At 36.8% G+C, this 27,232-nt stretch overlaps 1 protein-coding gene across 3 annotated transcripts in view; it reads left to right on the forward strand.

The window, feature by feature from the left end:
- The window catches only part of DCDC2C (doublecortin domain containing 2C), a 184,875-nt gene that overhangs the window by 24,748 nt on the left and 132,895 nt on the right, over positions 1-27,232 (forward strand). For all 3 annotated transcript variants that reach the window (XM_078149064.1, XM_078149066.1, XM_078149065.1), the window contains exons 3-4: positions 10,233-10,309; positions 21,342-21,473. In XM_078149064.1, the coding sequence (XP_078005190.1) occupies positions 10,233-10,309; positions 21,342-21,473 (209 nt within the window). The remainder of the gene's footprint in view (positions 1-10,232; positions 10,310-21,341; positions 21,474-27,232) is intronic.

A 27,232-nucleotide genomic window follows, 5' to 3' on the forward strand; every position in this document is an offset into this window, starting at 1 on the left:
CTCAGAAAAAATTCTAATGTCTCACAATATTAACATTGGAAGAAATCTCATAAGTCACTTAGTCCTGCCTTCCTTACAAGTGATCCAGGACCTCTGAAAAGAGAAACCATCATTTATACTTTTGGGAAAATATAAGTTATTTGATTAAATTTTTAATTTGGTTATCCAAACATAAATATAACTGTATTAAACAGGATATAAATTCAACTGAAAGGTTTTAATTGTAGAATATATTTTTGGCTAGGTATGGTGATGCTGCCATGGAGATTGAGGCTGGTGGATTAGGTTAAAGCCAAAGAAACAGTCCCTACCCTCAAGGAGCTTAAATTCTACTGGGGGAAAAGAAAATCTTCAGATAAATTATACATATACACATACATACATACACACATACATACATACATGCATACATACATAAATTTATACATATGTGTGTGTGTGTGTGTGTGTGTGTGTGTGTGTGTGTTTGTAACCAAATAATTTTTTGGGAGGGAGCACCAGCAACTGGGGGCCTCATGAAATGACTTGAATTGAGCCTTGAATCAGCTGGGGATTCCAAAAGCTAGATAAGGAAGGAAAGAGTTCCATGCATGGGTAACAGACTGTACAAGGCACCATAGTGAGAAGATGGGATATTTTGTTTGTAGAGCAGCAAATAGGTCAGGAAAATAATTTGGGGGAGATGAGTTGGAATCAGATTGTAATGAGCTTACATGCCCAGCAGAGAAGTTTATTTTATCTCAGTGGCAATGGGGACTCACTGAATTTTCTTGAGCTTTATAGTGACAGGATCAAGAGTGCCATGGTCAGACCTATCCTTTAAAAATATTAGGCAGCTATATAGGGAACCAATTGAAGAGGGAAGAGACTAGAGATAGAGGTAAATGATTTGTTACTGAAGTCTTTAACTTTCAAATTCTTTATTCACTCCTTTGTTGGTTGAGATGGCAGTCACCATTACCCAGAATGATTGTATCGGGAAAGTGAGCTGTTTTTTTAGAGTTAGAGGACCTGGGTTCAAGTATCAATTCTGTTCCTTTTACTATCAGTGTGACCTTGGACAAATCACTTAATCCATGTTGGCTTTTAGTTCCTCATCTACAAAATAAGGAGTTAGGTAAGATTGACAGCAAGATCCCTTCTCGTTCTAAATCTATGATCCTGTGATTTTCTTTCTTAAATCCCAGAGGTATGCTAGACTCAGCTTGAACTGGCCTGTAAAAACTGATTGTTAAACTTTCAGTGTGAACATTTACCTTTCAGAAATTGGCAAACACTATAAATCAGAACTTAATCAACTGTTTTGTTGATTATCTAGAGTTACTAAAGTGATGGAGAAGATGTTTATAATGCAGATCAAATTTAAAAGTATGTTGTGTATGCATCTATTTTTGGAGAACTGGTTGTTAAACATTTAACGGCATACCACTAGTCATCTACCCTCAAAAGTCAGCTAAGCCATGTGGTAGAATAGATGATTATTGGATTTAGATACAGGGGAACTGATTTTTAGTACTACCTTCAGTGTATAACAGCTGTTTACCCCAGGCAAGTCACTTAACCTCTATGAATCTCTTTCTCATCCAAAAATTTGGGGATTGTGGGAAGATTATCCTATGAATAATTTCTATGGCACCTTTCTCACAGAACTGACATGAAGTGTTTTATGTGTCAGCTATCATAATTAGAAGAACTTAAATCACTTAGAATTGAGGCCAACACACCTTAATTTATGGAGGAAAGGTAGACTAAGAGAGGTTGAGTGACTTGCTTAAAGTCAGACAGGTAATAAAAAGCAGAACCAAATTTGAACCCAGATTCCCTTTCTACTACATCATATTTTTTCTACCTGAAAAAAATATTTTATTTTTGAAAACATTTTTAAAAATGAATTTTTATTTGTATCTTTTTTTTTGCATTACTTAAATTTCTCCTAGTATCCCTTCTCTCCTTCCTCCCAGAGAGATATCCTATATAACAAAAAAATATTTTTAGGGGAAAAAAAGAGAGCAAAGGAGGAAGAAGAGAAAAAAATCAGCAAAATTGATCAATACATTGAAAAGATATAAAAATATATGCAATGTTCCACACACAAGGACCTCCTACATCTGCAGAGGAGTAAAGGGAAATAATCTTCTCATATTTTGTCTGGAACCACGCTTGTTCTTGGTAATTCTGTAACATTTATTTTCAATTATTTTATGATTGTTCTTTTCATTAACACTGGTTGTGGTCATTGTATATATTGTTTTCTTGCCCTGCTTACTCCTTCTGCAACTGTCCATCTAAGTCTTTCCATGCTTCTCTGTATTCATCATGTCCACTGTTTCTTATAGCACAGATATTTTTATTATATTCATGTACCATAATGTACTTAGCCATTCCCCTTTGGAAAGACATCTACTTTGCTTCCAGTTCTTTTCTATCACAAAAGTGCTTTTATAAATATTTTAGTGGGGACTTTCTTCTATCAATGATCTCCTTAGGACATATGCCTAGTATTTGAATCTCTAGGTCAAAGGGTATAAACATTTTAGTTACTGAATATGCATAATTCCGAATTGCCTTCCAAAATGGCTGTACTGATTCACATGTCTTCTAACATCGCACTAGTATGCTTATCATTCCACAACTCCACCGTCTTTTGTCATTAATAATTTGCTAGCTATGAGATAAAGCCTCAGGGTTGCTTTGATTTACATTTATCTTATTATTACTGACTTGGTACATTCTTTCATCTGATTATTAATAGTTTGCAATTCTTCTTTTGAGAACTATTCATATCTTTTGACTAATTTTCTACTGGGAATGGATTTTGGTTGTATGTACATATAATACATGTATATTCATACACATATATACACATATGTATGAACACACAATATGATATAAAACCCTTATCTGAGAATTTTGATATAGATTTTTTTACCCCTGATCAACTCCTTCCTTTCTTAACATAGATGCATTAATTTTGTTTGTGTAGAAGATTTTCCATTTCATATAATCAGAAGTATCCATTTCATTTTGTAATTTTAAAAATTTCTTGGTTGGTTAAAAATGCATATCCATTACCCATAGCTGTGAAAAGTGTATAATCTACTTCTATTTGATTAAAAAAATACTATCTTTATATCGAGGCCACATATCCATTTAGAATTTATTGTGGAATATGATATGAAATGTTTGCCTAAGCCTAATTCCTTCCATACTGCTTTCTTGGTAGTTTTTAATCAATAGGGAGTTCACCTCCCCCCCCCCATAATTTATTTATATTTTTGAGTTTATTGAACATTGGGAAAGTCAGTTGCTTTATATTTTCCCTTTTCTAGTCTATTCTAGTTGTCTACTTCTCTGTTTTTTAACCAATACCAAATGGTTTCTGATGACTGCTGCTTTATAATATAGTTGACATCTGGAAGTGATATTACACCTTCATCTCTACCTTTTTTCATTATTTTCTCTTGATCATCTAAATTTTTGTTTTTCTAAATGATTTTGTTATTATTTTATCAAGTTCTATAAAGTATCCCTTTGACAGCCTGGTATTGCATTAAAATGCAAATTAACTTTTGTAATATTGTCATTTAAAAAATAACATATTTTGGCATGGCCCAGCCATGAGTACCAAACATTCTTCCAGCTATTCATTCATTTCATTCATTCATTCATTCATCTATTCATTCATTCATTCATTCATCTATCTATCTATCTGTTCATTCATTCATTCATTAATTTGTTTAAGGAGAATTTTGTAATTAAATCTATACAAATATTTAGTGTGTTTTGGTAGGTTGATTCTTAAATTTTTATACATTCTTTTAGTTATTTTGAATCACATTTCCCTTTATATTATTATTGCCTCTTGGATTTTGTTATCATGTAGATATGTTGTTGATTTTTGAGGCTTTATTTTGTAGCTACAACTTTGCTAAAGCTATTAATTATTTCAATTAAACTATTTGCTGATTTCCTTGTATTTTCTAAATAAATCCTGTCATCAGTGTACCAGTACAGGGTCAGTTTTATTTCCTTTTTTCCTGTTTCATATTTACCTTCCTTCTTTTTTCATTAGCTAGCATTTCTAGAATTATACAAAATAATACCAGTGAGAACATGTGTCCTTGCTTTACTCCTGTATTTAATGGGAAAGCTGAATATTAAAAAAAGATCTTTTTATGCCTGTACTTTGCATAGAGTTTTTTAAAAAATAATTTAGATGAGTATTGTACTTTGTCAAAGGCCTTTTCTGTATGTATTGAGATAATCATGTGGTTTTGGATGTTTTTGTTTTTAAAATGATTAAGTCTGTTGACTATTTTCCTAATGTGGAACCACCCTTGTATCCTGGTATAAACCCAACTTAGTCATAATGAATGATTTTTTTGGATGATTTGCTGAAGTCTGATAGAATTTTATTTAATTTTTTGAATTTATATTCACTAATGATATTGTTCTATAGTTTTCCTTCTTTACTTTATCTTTACTTCATTTAGATATTAATACTATTTTTGTGTTTCATCAATGGAGTCTGGTAGAGTGTTTTCTTTCTTAATTTTTGGGAATGATTTGTATAGTATTAGTACTAATTGTTCTTTAAGAGTTTCATAGAATTCTCCTGTGAATCTATTCATCAGGAGCAGAAATTATTTTTATTTTGTAGTTCCTTATAGTTAGTTCTATTTTCTTTTCTGATATCTTATTGTTTAAGATCTCTATTTGGTGTTCTGTTAGTCTGCGTATTTTATATTTTTTAGGTATTCCTCTATTTCTTTTGGGGTCTCAGTTTGGTAGCATACAACTCTGTGTGTTAGGTTCTGATAATTCTTTTTTTCTCCGGTGATTTTTACTTTGTTCATTCACTATTTTGTTGATTTGATTTGTTGCCCTCTTTTAAGTCAGATTAGCTAAAAGTTTATCAATTTTGTTAATCTTTTCAAAGAATCAGTTTTTGTTTTGTTTATAATTTCTACAATTATTTAGCTTCTAATTTATTTCTTCTCTAATTTTCAGTCTCTCTTTTTGTGTTTATTTTGGGTGTGTAATTTTTTGTTGGCTTCCTAATTTTTAAAAATGAATATTCAGTTCATCAATTCTTGTGTTTTGTATCTTTTTAACATACTAGGTGTCTGACAGCATGATTCCAACTCCTACTCTTTTGGATTCACATGATGCACAGTAAATTTTATTCTGGACTCTCATTTTTATTCTAAGTATGTTTTTGTTTTGTAGATTTGCTTCTTGTAAGCAAGAGATTGTGGGGTTTTATTTTCTTATTCTGTCACTTTTTTCTTTTTATTTGATTATTTAATCCATTCACCTTTTAAGTTACAGTCAGATTTAGGTTTTTCTTCATTTGTATTGCTATTTCCCCCCTCGATTTGGGATTTGTTTTCATTCCTCTTCCTCTTTAAAGACAGTACATTGTTTCTTCAGTGATTTTTGCTTGCTCAACTTGAAGCCAAGCCTGTTTTTTCTGCTCTTTCTTTCTCAACCTCAAGGCCTCTCTGCCACAACCCCCAATCTCCTCCATTTATCACCTTTCCCTACTTCCGGAATTTTATTAACATATTAACTCCTTTTTCTTTTTCCATTTTATCTAGTTATATAATTTGTCTCCTCTTTCCCCCCCCTCAATCCTGCCTTTTCTCTTTCCCTTCAACTTCTTTTGTTTTTCCTTTTTTCATTTTTTTGCACCTTTTTCTGAAAATGATTCTATCTTGTTCTCTTCATTAGTTCTCTTCCCTTTCTGTCTATTCTAAACTTTTGTGCTTTGATTCATGGTCCTTATTAAGCTTCTATGTTTCTCCTTTAGTCCCCATGTTCTTCATGGAATTAAAGCTGCCAAGGTACATATTTTGGGTTCCCTCTTTTAAGAAATTTTTATGTTATTGCCTTATAGGTCTTTCCACTTTCCCCCTTTTTCTCTGTTGTGTCTCACTCTTAGAAGTATCAATTCTTGCAGGAGATAAAGAGAACTATTGTCCTATCATAGAAAATTTTCCATGTCTCTAATATTTCCTCCAATTCCACCCCCTACCATCCCCATGACCATTTTTGTTTTGATTTGCCATGAATTCTCCTTTCTGCATAGATGCACTCTCAACCTTCTGGATGCTGATTGCCCTCAGGAGCTCTGATTCCACTTTTGAGGCATGGAGGCACAATGCTTTCTGAATTAGGAGTCACTCTGAGCCCCAAATCCCTGAAGATTATACCTATTATTTTAACATCCTGTCTTTCATTACAGACTATTTCTTCCTACCATAGAAGTGCTTTTTAGTGGGATTCCCTCCCACTACTGAATCAAGATTTCTCCAATTATTTCCCCTATTTCAATCCCTCTCTTTTTACCACCTCACCAATTCTTCTGAGGTGCCTCTCTTTTTCCTGAGTGCCTACAGGAGTAATTTTTCCTTTTCTCATTATCATTAAATTGATAAGGGTATTAGGTAACAATGTACATTGTCTTCTACCTGTTCTACACTTTTATACTTCCATTCTTCAGTTTTATTCACAATACAATAATTGGTTCACCAGTACAAGGGTGTCTGTATGTATGTATGTGTGTGTGTGTGTGTGTATGTGTGTGTGTGTGTGTGTGTGTGTGTGTGTGTGTGTGTGTGTTGGGGTTTAGTCCATGGTGTTTCAGGTATGTTTTGCTCCCATCTCTTCTATCTCAGTTTTGTTTTCATCTTTATCTCTCTCTCTCTCTCTCTCTCTCTCTCTCTCTCTCACTCTTCTCTCTCTCTGTATACACACACACACACACACACACACACACACACACACACACACACATATGTGTATATATATGCAGATACTTTTTTTTTACTGGAATCTTTTAATGGGGCAGCTAGGTGGTGCAGCAGATAGACTGTTGGACCTATAATCAAGAAGAACTGAGTTTAAATCTGTCCTCAAACTCTTACTAGCTATATGACCCTGGATATGTCACTTAAACTCTGTTTGCCTGAGTTTCCTCATCTATAAAATGGGGATAACAATAGCACCTACCTGCCAGGGTTGTGAGGATCAAATGAGATAGTGATTGTAAAGCACTTAGCATAGTGCCTGGCATATAGCAAGCCCTATTTATCATCATCATCATCAATCCTTATCATCAGTTCTTCCTATATTCTTACTTTGTTGTGGCTTTTTTTTTTTACCTCATCGGGGCCCTTCTCATTCTCTTTTTATTTCTCTATCTAATAGAGATTCAGGGGTAGGGTAATTTATTTTGTTATTTGTACTTTGCTTGGTAGCTGTACTTATTTGCCTTTCTTGGTTTTCTGTTGCTCAGGTATTTGTAAGGTGAATAATGTGCTCATCTCTCTCTCTCTCTCTCTCTCTCTCTCTCTCTCTCTCTCTCTCTCTCTCTCTCTGTCTCAATGCTTCAAATGCTTCCCTTTTTATTGAACATTTATCTTTTTTTCATCATAATTAGGCTCAGATTTGTAGGATATGTCAACTTGAGTTGTATCTTGAGCTCCTTTGTTCTTCAGAATACAATATTCCACTCTCTTCTCTGGTTTCTAGTGGTGGTATAAAATTGTCTTGTGCTATTCACATTTTCTTTCTCTTTTATTTCAAGGTTTTTCTCCTGGTCATTTGCAGAATTTGTTGTTTGTCATCAGAATTACTAAGTTTAACTAATGTGTGTCTTGGAGTTTGTATCATATTTTTTCCCCCTGGAGGAATTCTATAGGTTCAATTGGCATTTTACTTTATTTTCTGTGTTCAAAAGTTCTGGGAAGTTTTCTTGTATTATTTCTTGAATTATGTTGTTCAAATTTTTGGATTTGTCATGTTCTTCTGGGAAACCTATAATTCTTAATTTGTCTCTGTATATCTTGTCTTTGAGATTAATATTTTTTTTGGTGTAGAGATCATGTTTTCTTTGAACATTATTGCTTGTTTTTCTTCCATATTTTTCTTAACTTCATTATATTTGCATACCCAATAACTTGTTCTGTCACTTCTTTAGAGAACCTAGCCACTCTCAACTCAAAATTTTCTAGTCTGTCAACTATCTCTGCTATATGTTTATAATAAATTCTGCTCTTATAATTCTTATTTCTTTCTTGAACTATCCATGTTCTTCTCTACTCTCTTGGTAATCTTCAGGGTCATCTTCCTCATAGGTTTTGGTTTGATTTCCTTTGTTTTACAGTATTTATTTATGGATAGTTGGATTTGTATAGATGTCATCTTCTCTTCTGTTATTAATATTACCCCTGTTGATTTGTCTGCTCATGCTCAAGGTCTTAAACTTCTTTCTGTGATCTTTTATAATTTCCAGCTGTTATGTTCCTTTAATGCTCACTTTTTGACTTCTCCCACTTTGATGGTATATCCCTGAGGGCTGGACCTTAACTTTTTGTAGGTTTCAGTCTCTTTCCCAACTAACTTCTAGGGGTGGTGATGGAGCGTGCAGGAACAGAACTGGCTCTAGGTTAGTCACGGTCTCCTTTCCTTCAGGCCTGGTACAGCCCCCTACATGCTGGTATCCTGCTCCATTCTTTCCATTAGTTAGTTCTTTGCCTGAGTGGCTGTTCCAGCATGCTGCTTTCCTCTCTCCTGTGTCTTTCTCCCCAAGCAGAGCGCAAGTCCATTTTCTTGTATGTGCCCTCCTCTTCTCTAGAGTAGGGTAGGTAGTTATGTTCTGCTGCTTGTTGACACAGAATCATTATAGGAGAGTAGGAGTAGGGTGTGTTGGCTGAGACTATAACAGCAACAAAGAACTTGCTGAATGAATCCTAGAGTGTAACTCTGAAGGTTGTGTGAAAGTGTGTCAAAGAACTCATGAAGGAGAGGGTGATTAGTGAATCACTGGGGATTAGATTTCTCTGCCGATAATATTTCAGTTTGTTACTCTGTTAGGGTTGTTGGTGTCTTGGCTTGTGGAGACGGCTTCAATTGTTTTACTTCTTCAGTGGAATTCTTATTTCAAGAATTTTGAAGGTTCTGGAGATCTGGAAAAATGTTTAGTCTTCTTGTTTCTTTTAATGGGGGACAAAGTTCTGTGAAGTTTGGATTCAGGCACAGGGCCATAATTGAGAACCTATAGGGCCTCATGTGGCCTTGAGGCTGCAGGCTCCCCACCCCTGTTAAGCTGAGGAAAATCATTTTCCTAAGCAAAATTTTAAGAAGTAGGAATGAGACAGTGTCAAAGATTTTGTGGAGGTGGGGCTAGACTTGGAAGGATTTCCTAGGACACCTAAAATCACAGGTGCTTTTTTCTTTTTCCTTTTAGTGGAAAAAGTGCTAGAGTTCAGAAACCTGCACTTAGATTTTGGCTCTTCCTCTCAGTGCCTTTGTGATTTTGGGCTGGTTGTCCGAGGCCTCTATTTCCTCCTCTGTAAAATGAGGAAGTGGGAACTAGATGATTTCTAAGGACCTCTGTAGCTGTAGCATTCTTTGCTCTAAGATTTCTTCCTATGATCCTGGTAGTAGATAGAAAGATTTTATAAGTAGGTGAATATCACTAAAGAGAAAACGGAGTCTCAGAAATGTGTCTCCAGCTGATTTTAAGTCATCTGTACAAGCACCCCAGCTTTAGAACAGAGAGGTGATTATGTAGGAAGATGCCCTTAGTTACAGATTCTCTTCCGAGAGGTGACAGCTTCCTTGTTCTGTTACTGACTGCCTTAAGAACATTTTTCTCTTTAGCTTTTTGTTTTCCCTGGTCCCTTATTAGAAACATTTCTTTCCTTAATCGTGTCCCCATGGGGGTAATGAGGAGAAAAAGAAATTTTGTTTTTGCCTGTGGTTGATATCCTACATAACAACAAAACATTTTGCTGTTTTTCTTGGGGGTAGAGTACAGCTGTGATTTCATCAGTGGAGGGAACTCTTTAGTGGGGAAGAACTCTCCACAGATGTAGATTAGCAACTTAGTGGTGATTTATAGTTTTAGAGAGTTGCTTAGGATAGTCAGAAGTTAAGTGAACTGATCAAGGTCATGTAGCTAGTATCTATGAGAGCCAAGACAGGAACCAAGGTCTTCTAGCCCAGTTTCCTCATCTGAAAAATGAGATTTGTTAAATCTCTGAAGACCCCTTACAGCTTTAAATTTGTGATCCTATAATTTCCTCAGCCACACATGAAAAACATTCTCTTTACTTTGTGGGTCTCACTTCAGATACTGAATTTTTGAAGCTACCAGGAACTTTTGAGAGAGATGAGCAGTATTTGGAATATTCCCTGATTGTGTGCTTTTCCCACCTTTCCAGATCAGACCAGTTGTGCACAGTGACATGGTTGTGCCTTCTAGGTGGCAAACATCCCATCGAAAGCCACGCCATATAAAGTAAGTATGTTATTATTTGTGACTGTGTGAAGTTCTCGGAAAATGACTGTCTCTCGTCTGGCAACAACTTCTGCATGTTTTCCTCATTTTCCTCTATAGTCCTTTTTAAGGGGAGACTGAATGACTGACCACTTGTTGGCAATGTTAGTAGGAGCATAGATTTAGAGCTAGGAGGAATCTTAGAAATCACTTCATCCAAACCCCTTATTTTATAGGTGAGGAAACTGAGACCCAGTAAAGCCATGTTACTTGCTCTAGCTAACACAGGAAGCAAGTAATAGAGCTATAATTATATATATATATATATATATATATATATATATATATATATAGTGGAGGACCTACAATTAGGTCCTCCAATTCTAAATCCAGTGCTCAATATTTATTTTGGAAGGAATTCCTCTATTAGGTAGGGTTTGGAATAGATCACTTTTTTTTTCTGTTTTGGTGAGGCAATTGGGATTAAGTGACTTGCCCAGAGTCATGCAAGCTAGTAAGTGTTATGTCTTTGAGGCCAGATTTGAGTTTAGGTCCTCCTGACTTCAGGGCCAGTGCTCTATCCACTGTGCCACCTAGCTGACCCTGAATAGACCACTTCTGAGGTCCCTTTCAGTTCTCTGATTTTGTTATCTCTTGATCAGTGTTTCTAGGACTTCACATTTCCTTTTATTTCTCCCTATGAAGAACCATGATTGTTCCCCATTCTGGCCTTTTGAAAAGTTATTCTTCTAGAATACCATCATAACAGTGTATCCTTCCAGGGTCTAGGACAGTGCTCATTGTAGCTTATTCTAGACAATAAATATTTGTTTAATAACATTTGTGTAGAGAGGCAAAGATGAGGGCAGAAGCAAATGAGACTTCGTTTCCAGTAGGTATTTAGTAAATACTTGGTGGCTTTTGTTGGTTCCTTTAAAATTCATATCTAGTGGCTGCAAAATGAAGTTTTTTTAAATGTATAGGAGCTTTCATTATCAAGAGATGTCTTGTTATGAGCAACTTTTTTTTTTGACAACACTGCCTCTGTAAGGCAGTAATATATGGTAGAAGAAATGGTGGTAGCAGCCTCAGTTTGAATTCTGTATCTGTTACTTTATGTAGCATGCACTTTAGAGCTGCAAACTTAACTCTCACTCCTACTCGTGAATCAGCATAACTGCTACATCTTCCTCAGGGTTCCAGGGGTAATCCTAAGGAGTTCAGAGTTTTTTTCCCCTAGAAATATGACTCCCAATATATAGAAATATAACAGTGTGCCTTCCTACCATGATTATCAGTTGATATCAATTAGCTAGACAGAATTTTTAGGATGGAATATTTACTGAGGTCTAAGAACAATTGGTACAAACATCTGAATATGTCTGACACATTTTCCCATAAGTAGATAGAGGCTGAGGGAGAGTGGGCTTCAGGCTTGGAGAGAACATGTGGCAAAGGAGTAACTCACAGTTCCTGGAAATCCTTTTGCTAAGATGTTCACCTTAGGTAAGTGGTAGTTTTTTTTTCTGCTGGGCTCTTTGCAGAATGAGGCTGGTCTCTCTTTGGCTCTCAGAACAAATTCCCAGGAATTCAAGTATCATCTCTCTGCTGATATCTCCCAGTTTGATATATCCAACCTCGTTCTTTTTCCTTAGGTCCAAGGTCCACATCACCAAATGAGAATTGAAATATTCCGTCTGGATGTTCTATAGGCCTCTAAAACTCAACAGATCTAAAACAAAACTCATTATCTTTCCCCCAAATCCATAACTTTTCTGAACTTTTTTTTCCCTATCAAGGGCAACACCATCTTTCTGGACACTCAGGTTTATTACCTTTGTGTCATTCTTGGCTTGAATTAAGGTGGTATAGCCTTGTGAGTGGAAAGACTGAGGCAGATATGAGAAATATTCTATAGAGAATGCATTCTCTTCTTGAAATGCCAGGGCCAAAGTTTAGTGAAATCAGATTTTTGAAAAGGTTTATATAAGACTGAAAAATATTGATCTGCAATGTGGACCAGTCATTTGTGTATTGGGAGGATTTTATTGACAAATATCACCAGTTTGTTATGCTAAACTTTGGCTGAAATTCTTGGATGTTTCACTTAATACATGGAAAGTATGGTTACAGGACCCTTAAGCATGCAGAAATACCAAGCAATTCTAAAACAAATTCAAACTAGTCTAACCATCATTTAAGCAGCTGTTATGTGCAAAGCACTTTGGTATGTACTGGGGATTCAGAAAGAAAACAAAAACATAGTCCTTGCCCTCAAGGGATTAATATTCTGCTGGGAAATACAGAAAATTTTCTTAATGAATTTAAAAAGATCCTTTTCTGATTGAGAATAAATATTGGAACTTTTGAGACAAACTGTGGGGTCTTGTTCATAAGTTGGCATATTCGTGCCTATTTTTATGCATAAAACCTAAAGACATTGATAACTTAAAGTATTGCATGATTGGGTTCCTTCCCTCATAACCTGCCTCCCTCCACACCCACACATAAAATGATGAACTGTTATGTTGTGTAGTCCTTGCTTTATAAAAATGCCCTGAAAATTCCACTAGATGGACCCAAATAGCCATCCAAATACAATTTCTTTTATTCTCGAGATTTGACATCCTAAGTATACAACCCCCAAACTGGTTATGTTAGTTGTAATAAGCTAAGACATTAAAAGGGATGCAGAATTACTGCTTCTACTTTATATACAGAAAACTTTGGAACCTAATAGAGGGCTAATTGTCCAAATGACAACATTGGCTTGTTTTAGGTTGTAAATTGTAATAGTTTAACTTGTCTGAACTATGTGCTAAAGGACCGAAAAAAATGGTTTGCATGACCTCAGGCAATTCACTTACCCTCTCAACCCCATTTTCTTCACCTGTCAAATGGATATATCCTATCCAAAGCTGTTATATAAAAGATGAGATAATGGCTATGGAAGTGCTTTTTTTCCCCTTTCTTTTCTTTCTTTTTTTTTTTTTAAAGCTCCTTGTAAGATATCTAGATCAGTGGTGCCACTGGTGTGGGGAAATTCCTGTTGTGGAAATTCCCTTGCAGGTGGTGATAACTTTGAAGGTAGAATTTGAACCTAGGTCTTTTAAGTTCTAAGGCTAGCTCTTTACACATTATACCACACTGGCTCTAGCATGATGTTCTAAAAAAATGCAGTATGATATGAATGGAGAGCTGACCTCAGAATCAGAAAGACCCTGAGTTCAAGTCCTGCTTATGATACATACTGACCATGTGACCCTGGGCAATTCACTCAATCTCTTAGTTCCCTAGATAGTTTTTGATGAAAAGTTGCTAAAGAAGATGCAGAAGTACATTGGTAGAGGAACTTCTTCCTTGAGAGTCCCATACCCTGCTGAAATCGCAGGTGTGGTTTAAAAATAAATTAAAAATATATAAGATATAATTACATATTTTGGGATGTAAACTGTGATTGTTATTTAAATCTCTTTCAGAAATAGTCACTTGTCCATTCCTTTAGAATGAATGTGTCATCGTGGGTAGGTTGGCCTGGGGTTTTTCAGTTTCTCATCTGTTTTTCTCAGTCAATAAGCATTACTGAAGGCCTGCTATTTATCAGTCACTGTGCCAAGTGCTGGGGATGCAAAAGCAAAGCAAAGGAAACGAATAAACAATTTCTGTTCTTAAGGAAGCTCACAGTCTAATACGGGAGATAGCATTAAAACAACTCAAAACATACAAGACTTACACAGATTAAATTGGAATAATCAATAGGGGAAAGGCAACTGAGGCCCAAGATCTATGTTAGGGGTGCAAAAACACCTCTCAGTCCCTGCCTGCTACCAGAATGTTCTAGTGGATGCTGGTTCAAATCATAAAAGGGTAGAACATTTAAAACATGATCATTTTCATTCATTCATTCATGCATCCATTTATTCATTCATTCATTCTGGCTCAACCTTCTCATTTTAAAGATGAGTAATGATCGAGACCAGAAAGAAATGTCAACTTAAATTGCTTCCAGTTTTTGATCTATGTTGCCTGAAAATCACAGCTCAGAGGAAGCTTTCCCCCAATCCCTATTTTTTCCTTTAACAAAACTAATATTACAGTAATACATGTAGAACAACTACCATTTTGATTAACATTTACAAATAATTTTTTTCTTTAAATAAACATTCTAGCTATTATCTAATTTTATCCTCAAAACATTCTGGTGAAGTATAGAAGGCAAATGTTATAAATTTTCCATTTTACAGATGGTAAATGGAGACCAGAGAAGGATGTCAATGAGCTGGTGATAGAACCAGTTTATTGTTGTTCGGTTATTTCAGTTGTGTCCGACTCTTCATGATCCCGTTTGGGGTTTTCTTGGCAAAGTTACTGGAGTGGTTTGCCATTTTCTTCTCCAGCTCATTTTACAGATGAGGAAACTGAGGCAAATATGGTTAAGTGACTTGCCCAGGGTCACACAACTAGTAAGTATCTGAGGCCAGATTAGAACTCATGAAGATGAGTCTTCCTGACTGCTGTCCCAGCACTCTATCTACTGTGCCACCTAGCTGCTGACAGAATGTGGGTAAGAGCCAAAATCTGACTGTCTAGCAGATATTTTTTTTTCAGCTTAGCTGGGATAAACTAAAGCCATTGTTGCTTGGTGGCACTGGACCTCATGCAAGTTAGTTCTTGAGTGTGAGTAAACTCCTCAAAGAAAGGCGGTGATGGGTCATCCAAGCTAAGCAGTCACAACCAACTTCTCTGCTCCACTTTCCTGCCCCATTTTGGTCAAGAGCCAGATCCTGGTCATAGGCGTGAGTAGTTTTAGAGAAGCCATGCTGATTTAGCATTTCTCTCTGATGTCTAATCTGCCCACTGTGTTCCTGGTAGCAACACAGCACTGACTCCTCCCGCTTTCTGTTTTTCAATCAATAGTCAGCTTTGAAATGGCTCAGGCAGAAGTGGCTGCCCTGTTTCCATGTGTGCCTGTCCATTCTCAGGTCTCATATACCATTTCCTTCCCACTAAGAAGCCTGCTGTTAGGATAAGAAGTTTGATGTAGTCCTGACCTGTAAACCATTCAGAATCACCTTTTTGACCTTACAGCAGGACAAAATAGTTTCCATAAAGTGAATTGACTTGACCTTTCTGTGGCATTTGACAGTGTTAACTTCCTTTTCTTTCTTAGATATTCTTTCTTGCTATTTCTCTTCTTCATGACACTATGCTCTCTTTGTTCTCCTGTTTCTTTAACAGCACCTTCTCCCATCACTTTTTTTAGGCAATTGGGGTTAAGTGACTTGCCCAGGGTCACACAGCTAGTCTCCACCACTTTTGCTAGTTCCCCCCCCCCAATCATCCCCCTGTCCCTTAGATATAACTGTACACTATGGTTTTGCCCATGGTTTTTTTTTTTTTCTCTCTCTCTCCTCTTCATTTGTCTCCCTTTGTACCCTCATTTACTCATGTAGCTTTGATTATAATAATATAGGATTGTAGGATTTAGAAATGGAACAGACCAACTAGTCCAAATCCATTAATTTTACAGGTGAGCAAACTGAGCCTCAGGTGAGATGACTAATTCCAGCTCAAGTTATCACATTTAGTAAATGGCAGAACTGAGATTCAGGGCCAGAACCTCTGACTTCAAATCCAGTCCTCTTTCCTATACTATGCTACCTTCTGAAATCTCCAGGTCTGTATTTTCAACTGCTTGCTGGTCTCTCCATTAGGTGACCTACTAGCACCTCAAGGTCAGCATACTCAAAATGGAACCCATTACCTTTTCCCCTAAAGTCTGACCCTCCCCCTAATTTCTTTCTATTGATGGCACCACTATCCATCTTTACAGTCTTCCAGGCTCACAAGCTCAGAGTCATTTCTCAGTCTTCACATCTAATCAATTGCAATGTCTTACTGATTATGCCTGTGCAATATGTCTCAAATCCATCCTCTCCTTCCTACTCCTGGTGTATCCACCCTAGTTCAGACCCTCATTACCTCTTGCTTAGATTCCTAATAGCTTCTTAATTGGTCTTCTTGCTTCTAGGATAGTCCCAATCCAATCCATCTTTCAAATTACTGCCTAAGTAATCTTCCTAACATAGTGCTCTCCTTTTGTTATGCAACTATGCAAACAAACAAACAAACAAACAAAAAACTTTAGCAGTTTCACATTGGGAATCAGATAAGATGAGTAGTCACAACCCTGGCATTCAAAGCTTTCCACATTCTGACTCCAGTGTGGTTTTCACACTTACCTTCTACTCTTGAACTGTCTGATCCAAATTCAACATATCCAAAACAAAATTAATTATCTTTTTCCTAAAACCCATTTCTTTGTCTGAACTTCCCTCTTTCTGTCTAAAGTACCACCATTCTCCTAGTTTGCCCAGGCTCTCAATCTCGGTGCCATTTTCTATTTGCCATCCTCAGTTGACCCCTATATCCAATCCATTGCCAAATCTTGTCCTTTCTACCTTCACGTCATCTATGTCATCTTCTTTCTACTTATATAGCCTCTGCTCTGGCTTACGTCCTCATCATCTCTTGCTTGACCTATCACAATAGCATCCTAAATGGTCTCCTTGCCAGAAGTCTTTCCTCTTTCCAACTCATTCTCCATCCAGATACCAAAGTATTTTCTTTAAGTGTAGCTTTGCGCATGTCATCTTGTCCCCTGACTCAGTCCTCCCCCTTACCCTTTGGATAAAACAGAAAGTGCTGTTTGTCCTTTAAAGATCTTTATAATCTGGCTTCTTCCAATCTTCCCAGTTTTTTTTATCCTTTATTCCTCTCCATGAGCTCTGATTATCAAATACTAGCCTAATTGCTGTTTCTTATACATGAAACTCAATTTCTCCAGTCTCTTGCACTGCCCGTCCCCCAGTCTTGAAACAGTCAGCCCCATGGTTTCTCTGGCTTCCTTTAAGTCTCAGCTCAAATTCCATAATCTGCAGGAATAATAATAATAGCTAAGATTTATATAATGCCTACTCCGTGACAGGCACTGCGCTCTAAGCACTTTATAAATATTATCTCATTTGAGCTTCATAACAACACTGGGAGGTAGATACTATTATTATCCCCATTTTCAGTTGAGGAAATGGAGGCAAACAGAGGTTAAGTGACTTGTCCAGGGTCACACAGCCAGTAAATATCTGAGGATGGATTTGAATTCAGGTCTTTAGACCCTGGTCTCAATTCACTATGCCTCTAGCTGCACCAAAAAGGGCAAATTTTCCTTTCTGGTTCCCTTTGCTCCTTTGAATATCTCTTGTATGTACCTATATGTATTCATGATGCACATTCCCATGTCCATTATTGCCTGGCACATAGTAGGCACTTAATACCTGTTTGTTGATTTTTGATTGATTGATAGAATGTGAATTTCCTGAGGACAAAAGGGCTATGTTTTTGCCTTTCTTTGTATCCTCAACACTTAGCATAGTGTTTAGCATATAGCCGGGGCACTTAATAAATGTTTGTTGACTGACTGCTTCTTATCACATATTTTATATTCTACCCAAACTGGACTATTCTGTCTCTTTTTAAGAAAAAATTAAATTGTAAGTTCCTTGAGAACAGAATTTATAAATTCTATGTTGGCATATTGCCCAGTGCATTGCATGCATGTCAGCATGTTAAGGCTTGTGGCGATTTTGTTGTGGCAATTCCTGGGGGTGGGGAATTCTCTCTGTCAATGAAAATCAAAATCATTCTGTAACTTAGAACCTCAGATAGTTGCTGGAGCTCAGAGACAGTGTTTTTTGCTCACGTTTACAGAGAAAGGATTTGAAACCCAACTCAAGTCCAATCCTCTGTCTACTCTGCCATGTCCTGCTTTTTATCTTGTACATAGTAGGTGCTTATTTATCAAATTCATCCCCTTGATCAAATCACAGGCTATTAAAAACAAAAATAATACCTTAAATTATATGCTGCTTTATAGTCTACATAATACTTTAATATTCTTTCCCCTTTCTTCAAGGCTCAATGTTGGTATTCCCCTTCTTTGTGGAACTCTGATCCCTTCCCTCAAAACCTGCCTTGTTACCTGAGGATTCTTGACCATTCTTCTTCCTTTCCAGTCCCATGTTCTTACCTACTCCTATCTGTTACCATTTCTTTTGTTCCATCTGTTTCTCTGGTGCTACAGATCTCATGACATTCCACATTTCTTTCTCTTTCCTAGGCCAAAACTCACAAACTGTGATGTTCTGTAGAAAGGAATATTTCTGATCACTTTCCTATGAAGGAGATGTAATATAGTAGAAAAATAAGGGTTAAAATGCCAACAACAATTTGGAATTATGCAAAGAGACTAACTATATTCGTACACTTTGACCAGAGATGCCATTACTAGACTTATATCTAAAGGAGGTCATTGATAAAAAAAAAAAGTACCCATATATGCCAAAATACTGAAACACTTTTTATGGTAGCAAAGAATTTGAAAGAAAGTAGACGCCTATCAATTCAGGAATGGCTAAATAAATTGTGATGTGAAAGTGATGGAAGCTTTCTGTGAGGTAAGACATGACATGTGATGAACAAAAGGTGCATGGAAAAGACTCATATGAATGGATACAAGAGAAAGTAACCAGAGCCCAGGAAAACAATGTACCCAATGTCTGTAACAATGTAAAGGGAAAGACTTTTGAAGCAGAAGGCCGGCAAATTGTAAAGTATAATCTTGACCTCAAAGAAGAGACATGAAAAGATTATTCTGCTGCTTTGCAGGAGGGGTTGAGGTCTATGGATATAGGACATTATATGCAACATCAGATTTTTTTGATGTATTGATCCAATTTACTGATTTTTTCCTCCTTCCTTTTTTTCTTTAAAAAACCAAATTATTTATTATGAGATGGTTCTTGGGGTGGGGAGCAGTTAAGAAATATAGGGGAGAAATATAGAGGAAAATCTAGGTTAAATAAGAACAAAAGATGTCAATTATTTTAAAATATTTTAAAAAGAAATAAAGAATGATGCTCCTTCTGCTCATAGTGGGTAATACAGGGACTTCTATAACTTTTGAAAATATAATTTATTGAAGTATAAAGTGAATATAATTTTTTCCCCTTTCACACAGGGTATCATTTCTGGAGTTTTAAAATCTTCAAAGTTTGATAGTAACTAGAAGGAAACAAAAAGTCATATCATTGTTCTAAAGGTGGTTAATAATGGCCTTGTTATTTTCTAGAGGAATAGTAGTTTGTTAAAATTTGTTTTGGTGTAAATTTTTTTTTTAAGGCAATTGGGGTTAAGTGACTTGCCCAGGGTCATGCAGCTAGTAAGTGTCAAGTGTTTGGTCTGAGGCTGGATTTGAACTCTGGTCCCCCTGACTTCAGGGCCAATGCTCTATCCACTACTTCACCTAGCTGCCCCTTGGTGTGAAGTTTTTGATATTTGGTTATGGATGTGGTGTTGTGGTCTCTTAGAAATGATCAGATATAGGTCAGAGACATGGGTTCAAATTCCAGTTAAGTTACTTAATGTAGGTATAGCTTTGGCTAGGCCACTTCTGTTTTACCCTCAGTTTCTTCGCCTGTAAAATGAGGATTTTGGACTTGAAGATTCCTCTACCTCTATGATCCTGGGTTGGTGGTGGGAATAAATAAAGAGTAAACTATTTGACTTAGTGGCAGTAGATGTTTAAATGAAAGTTTTAGTCAGCATTTAGTCATATTTACTTCAAATCTGAATTCTCTATCATTATGCTATTATTAGAATGGATTGAGTGTTGGGCTTATAGCATCACGAATACTTGGGTTCAAATCCCTCTGAAGATATGTATGACCCTGGGCAAGTCGCTACAAACCTCTCTCTAACTGGAGCAATTTTCTAAGTCTTATCTAGGCAGTCATAGATAGATTGGGATCTGTCAGTGGGATCTATGTTGAAAGGAGTTCCCACAATAGATGCTTCCTGTTGTGACAAAATCATAGAGTCTTCTTGTATTCTTGTATGTTAATGCTGGATGGAGAAAAAAAGAATTAATTTGTGATTGCTGCAAGTTCCATTTTCAGGATCTCAAGTTAGTGAGTTCAGACTCAAAGAAGGGATGAGAAGATGCAAACAGTGATATATTAGCAGATATTAGAAAGCCCTGAAGAGCCATATGGGGCCTTATGAGTAATCAAACAGGCATTATTGAAGCCAAACTGATGAACTCAGTAGACATTTCAGAATTATGCAAATCTCCTTTCCTTTCATGTCGTTTGTTGGAAGAGACAGAATGGTACTTTGGACAGAACACTGCACCTAGAGTCAGAAGACCTAGGTTGGAATCCTGGACTCGCCACTGATACCCTTGAATAGATCATTTCATTTCCTTGTGCCTTAGTTTCTTCATTAGTAAAATGAATGGGTTGGATTAGACAGCCTTTAACATCTCTTCCAGCTCTAAATCTAGGATCTCTTTGTGGTCCTTTGAGAAGGCAGAAGTGGCATGTCTTTCACAGGTAGATTTGAGTACCAGGACACGATGTGCCAGATAGAGAGAGAACCAGTGCCTTTACCTGGAACTCAGATAAAAGTAAAACCTATCAATCCAAAGTACCCAGGAAAAGGAAGGAATAAGCACACAAACCTGCCAAGGTCAAGCAGAAACTGCCCTCAAAAAATGGTGTTAGAGAAACCAATCAATTCCATTATTTTTTTTTTTAAAGGATGGCACATTATTTCCTCAGGGAGTTGTGAGGATGTCTTGGTACCATATAGAAGATAAAGAACTGCATTTTCAAGGACTGAATTTTTCTATGCTTTCCAAGTAGACAAAATTTACTTCTGACTCACCCATCATGTCAGCTCCAAATGTGTTTGTGTGTATAGACATTTTACATTTTATGGAAAACTAGGTTAAAAGTATTTAAAAATTACAACATTGAAAAATCTGCAATGCAGCTCCCTGAGGATTCATGACAGAATGTTACCAATTGACACAGTAACTTTTTATAAGTCTATAGTTGAAGAAGTATTTAATTTTATTACTCTCAGAGCCACAGTTTCCCTTTTTTCTCTGTAATGTACCCTTTTGATGCATTTGCATATTTTTGTCTTTTGACAGTGTTTTCACAAATGGGAATCTATTCATTCCACCTGCAAAATTAATTATACCCAGATTCACTCTATATGATTGGGATAATGTCCTGGCCATGATTGGAGAAAAAATTCACCCCATCTCAGGGGGTGTGCGAAGGTAAGGAATGTAGTGACCCCATAACGCAACCCAGAGGTCAGAGGAATTGTCTTCATGTTTCCAAGAAAGATTCTCCTACATAGCTTAAAATATCTTCATCCTGTAATTTTGGAGACTGGCCTTTTGGTCAATCAATCAATAAGCATTTGTTAATTGCCTACTATATTCCAGGCACTGCACTAAGTGCTAGGGTTACAAAGAAAGGTAAAAGACAGTCCCTGCTCTCAAGGAGCTCACAGTCTAATGGTAGAGGTGGGGAATGGAGGGGTGGGAGTGGGGAGAGATGACATGCAAACGAGCTCTATATGGGATAAATTGGGGATAATCTCAGAGTGAGGACATTAGAACTAACGGGGATTAGGACAAGCTTCCTATATAAAGTGAGATTTTTATTTGGGACTTTTGGCTGAGTTCCTTCTTGTTGTATAGACTATATACATATATTCTATACTATATGTGTGTGTATGTGTGTGTGTGTGTGTGTGTGTATACACGCACACACGTACAGTATGGTATGGGATGCTTTCTCTTGAATTTCTTGAATTAGCCCTCTATTTCTCCTGAATCAGTCTCCAAAGCAGTTAATGATATTTATCTTTGTTTTTGTTATGCAAAGTCCTCCTAGGAATAAAAAGGAAGCAGGCAAAATTGATTTACAGTCAAGATTCTTTCATTAATTCAGCATATCTGCATGCACATGTATATATCTATATCTATCTATGATTATCTATATCTATATATATGAATATCTATGAATAATTCTTAAGACACAAAGAAAAGGGACATGTAGTGTAATGGTCATATAGTTGGACTTGAATTTGGCTTTTTGGCTAGGAATTTCCTACCAAAAAATGAAATGACAGGTCCAGATTAAAAAATAAAGTTACCTTGGTCAACATGCTCATTTTACAGATAAGGAAGCTAAGACACAGGGAAGAAAGGTAACTTGTTTATAGTCCCTTAGCTAGTGTTGGTGCCAGGATCCAAAGCTTGGTCTTCTGACTAAGACTAGCACTCTTAGAAGAGAACTGGAAAGCTTAGAACCTGAGAGCCTGGGAGAACAGTGGAGCTAATAATATCCACTTGGAATCTGGGAGGAGGAACTAGTTAGGCATAGAGAAATGAAGAGATAATTAAAAACAGTAAAGGAGTTAAGATTAGAGACCAGTTTCCTGAGTCCCCCTGATGCTTTTTCATGGTACTGTGGCATCTCTTTACTTATTAATATAATAACCTCCTGACTCCAATCTTGTCCCTCTCCATCATTCTCACAACTTCCAGATTAATCTTCCTAAGGAACAGTTTAGATCATGTCATTCTTCCTCCCCTCACCCTTAAAAATCTTCAGTGGCTTCCTGTTGCCTACCAAATCAAATATAAACTCCTTTTCCTGGTTTTCAATGACTTCCATGCTCTGACCCCAGTATCACAGAATTATAGAATCACAGAATTTGATGGAAGGCACTCCAGCAGCTATATAATCCATCCATACATAAAAGGAATCCCTACTATAATATACCTGGCAAGTGGCCATTTAGTTTCTCCTTGAATGAATGAAAAATATTTAAGTGTTTAATATGTGCAAAGCACTGCCTTAAGCATGGGATACACAAATAAAAAGCCAGACAGTGAACACATGAAGTGGTAAAACATATGGCAATATCTTCTTGAATATCATCTCCATTAACAAATCCATATAATTTTCTGATGTTGAATCATTTGACAGTGCCAAGGACTTTTGTGTCAAGGCCTGACTGGGTCTTCTTTAGATGTGGCTGCCCAAGAAATGGGGGTTTGCAGCACTTGCAGAGGAAGGAAGTTGCCAGGGCATAATTTCCACAATTTCTTCCCTAAACTGACTGCAGGGGCTAGACTAAAAGTTGGGCTAGTGGTCTTGGGGATGATGCCACTCCCAGGACTCTTGTGTTTTTACCTGTCTATCAGTGTCAGTTGGGTGGTGGTGGCAGGGATGCTAGATTCTTTGTCCACAAGGATTACTCCACTTGATGATGGCTGTAAGGGCAAAGTTGGGTGATCTTGCTATTCCAGGGACTTTTGGTTTAGGGCATTGCACTGTCTCTACCAGGATTTGATAGGATGTGGTAGTTGCAATGATTTTACCCATCTGGCACATGTTGCTTCCTCTTTCTTCCATACGGTGCTTTGTAGTTGGTTAGCACTTGGCATTGGTAGCAGTAATAGGAATGACAAGCCCTTTCTTCACAAGCCCTTGGATGGTGGTTGCTGGAGCCAGACTGAAAGCAGGGCCATTGTTCTGGGTATGCTACTGTTCCTGGGGTTCTTGGACTTACCTGACTGTCAGTGACTATTGATTAGATGGTATATGTTGGTAAGGTTGTTCTTTTGCACAAGGGTGGTCTGGAAGGTACTGTTATTTCTGGGACTCTTGGGCTCAGGGTCCTGAACTATCTCCACTAGAGACTGAGAGGAGAAGGAATTAATGATGTGTTGCAAATCTTAAAGTACCATGCAAATGCTGGTAATAATAACAATAATAATTATTGTGGTGGTTTGAACCATTTGACACATGTTACCTAGTTTTCTCTTACTCAGGGAACCTTGCTACTTCAGCTAGGCTGACTTGTCTGCCCTATAGGAGTCTTGAAGAATTCTAAGGAGGGCTCAGGTGGCAATCCATTAATTTTTGAAGTATTCCATTGCACTTTTGGCCAGCTCTAGATCATGATTCCTCTAAAGATGTCTCATTCCCTGAACCAGGTCAACATCCTCATTTTACAGATAACGGAGCTAAAGCACAGGGAAGCGAAGTAACTTGCTCACAATCACTTAGCTAGTGTTGGTGCCAGAATCCAAAAGTTCCCATCTTCTACTTTTGGGACATTGTAAAGACTATCCCCAAAGCCTAAAATCACAGGCACATGCAGGACATTTTCATTAGGATACACATCCATGATATCTTATTTTTAAACATGTAAAATATTTTTATTTTTAAAGAAACTAAGATAGCTAAATAACTAAAAAACCTAACCCTAACAACTTAATTACTTAAAACCAAAACTTTGCAAAGGGGTATTGTTAATCAAATCTTTCCCTTTCCCCTAAAAGTATGGAAAAACATTTTTAGCTGTATCTTCCTCTTAAAATTTTTTTTTCCAATTACAAACTTAGCTAAACAATTTAAAAAAAGAACAACTGAGATGCTTAAAAATAAAACTTTACAAAGGCCTTCTGTCAATCTAGACCTTCATCTTCCCCTAAAATATAGAACAGCCTTTTCAGTCCTTATCTAATTGGTTAAAAACATTTTTTTTCTGTTGTATTCTGCACTCTAACCCTGCACTTTGACATGAAGCATCAGTGGTAGAGTTTAAGGGATAATGACTATGCATCTTTTTAAAATGTAAAACTTTAACCTTTTTGCTTTTCTCATGCATACCAACCAGAGGTTCAGGGCCACTTAGCATGAGCTGAATCATGAAAAACAAAGTGGTCAGAGGAGTCAAAGGGGAACAAAAATGTTTTGATTTTTCCTTGCCTGGGAAGCGGTAGATTCAAGTTCTCCTGGGGGTAGGAAGAAGGATGGAAACCAGCCCAGATGTGACAGAAATGACTTCATCAAAAAGAAATGTCACTGGAGGAGGTGAGGCAGCACGATGCAGAGCATCTGGAAGGAGGCTTATCGAGGGGGTCTGGACCGCAGGGGATGACCAAGTCACTTGAGATGCCTCCTTCTTCTTGCATCAGCATCTCTTGGGAGTAAAAGAAGGGAAAAAATGGAAAGCTGAGGAAGGAAGTTGTAGTTTTTGAAGCAACCGACAGTCCACAGAGACTGGGAGAACCTTTCTCCAGTCGGCGTGGTTTTCCCCCACCTCTCCTCTCAGCTCTAGATCATAGGTAGCCCCTTTGAGTGAGCGGCAGTTTGGATGTGTGTGAATACAAGTTATATTAACCCTATGCCTGGAATATAATACTTTCTGTTCTCTACCTCCTGGAATCCTTAACTTCCTTCAGAGTGTACATTAGACATCACCCGCTCTAAGAAGCCTTTTCCGACCCCCTCCCCAATTGTTAGTGCTTCATCCTTCATTAAATGGTATTGTGTTTACTTTTATGTACCTATGGAAGGTCCTTGAGGTAAGGGACTTTCTCCAAACCTAGTGTACTGTCTTAAAAAAAACCTGGATCTATAATTTCATCTGTGTGGGAAACTTCTAGTGAGTACTGCCTCTACTAGCGCAGATTGGCAACTCATCTATAATTTATAATCTTAGACCGTTGCCTGAGGTTAAGTGAATTGTACATAGTCACATAACTATTATGTGCCAGAAACAGGACTCATACTCATTAAATGCTTATTGAATTAAATTGAAGTGTTTCTTTTTCCTTCCCCTACCATATGTTACCTATTGAAATCTTATTCATCCTTTAAGGTTTAGTTCACATAGTACCTCCTTCCCTGATTGTCCCCCAACTGGATGTGATTTCCTCATCCTTTGATTCTTAGCAGTACTTTGTATAGTGTTGATGGTACTTTGTGTTCTAGAGTTACTTTTATTTTCAGTTTTGTTTTCACAACTACAGTGTATATTCCTTGACAAAGGTATTTATATTCATTTTTAAAATTCACCCAGCAATGAGTAGAATCCCTTTTACACAAAGTATGTGAATGAATGAATAATTTATTGGGGGGAAAATTCCTGAGTGAAATTGAGGATGATGTGATTTCATCAGAATTCATGAAAAGTACATCACTTTGTCATATAAGCATTTTAAAAATTGAATAGCTTTTTTTGACCTTTAATTTTAATTTTATTTTTCTCAATTACATGTAAACAAAAAATTTTGACATTTATTTTTTTTTTAAATTTTGAGTTCTAAATTCTCTCCCTCCCTCCCCTTCCCCTGCTTGAGAAGGCAAGCAATTTGATATAGATTATATGTGTGCAATCATGCAGACCATTTCCATATTAGCCATGTTGCAAAAGAAAACACAGACCAAAAACCAAGAATAGTCAAGTAAAAAAAAACTTGTTTCTATCTGCATTCCGACTCCATCACTTCTTTCTCTGGAGGTGGATAGCATTTTTCATGATAAGTCCTTTGGAATTGTTTTGGATCATTTTATTTGCATTGTATTGCTGAGAATAACCAAGTCATTCACAGTTGATCATCATTACAATATTGCTGTTACTGTATACAATGTTCTCCTGATTCTGCTCACTTCACTTTGCATCAGTTTCATATAAGTCTTCCCAGGTTTTTCCGAAACTACACCCTCATCATTTCTTATGATGCAATAGTATTCTATCACACTCATATACCACAACTTGTTCAGCCATTCCCCAAATATCCCCTCAATTTTCAAGTTTTTGTCACCACAAAAAGAGCTTTTATAAAATTTTTTTTGTACATATGAGTCCTTTCCCTTTGAACTCTTTGGGGGTATAGACCTAGTAGTGCTATTGCTGAGCTAAAGGGTATGCACAGTTTTATAGCCCTTTGGGCATAGTTCCAAATTGCTCTCCAGAATGGTTGGATCAGTTCACAACTCCACTGACAATACATTAGTGTCTCCATTTCCCCATATCCCCTCCAGCATTTGTCATTTTCCTTTTCTGTCATATTAGCCAATTCTGATAGGTGTGAGGTGGTATCTCAGAGTTGTTTTAATTTGCATTACTCTATCAAACAAGTATTACTAATAATAAAAAACAATTTACATGATTTTTAGTTATTATCATTTAACATTTACTGAACACCAACAGTTAGCTTTAAAA

The sequence above is a fragment of the Phascolarctos cinereus genome, unplaced genomic scaffold, assembly GCF_003287225.1.
Source record: "Phascolarctos cinereus isolate Bilbo 61053 unplaced genomic scaffold, phaCin_HiC Scaffold_2;HRSCAF=192, whole genome shotgun sequence".
Lineage (NCBI taxonomy): Eukaryota > Metazoa > Chordata > Mammalia > Diprotodontia > Phascolarctidae > Phascolarctos > Phascolarctos cinereus.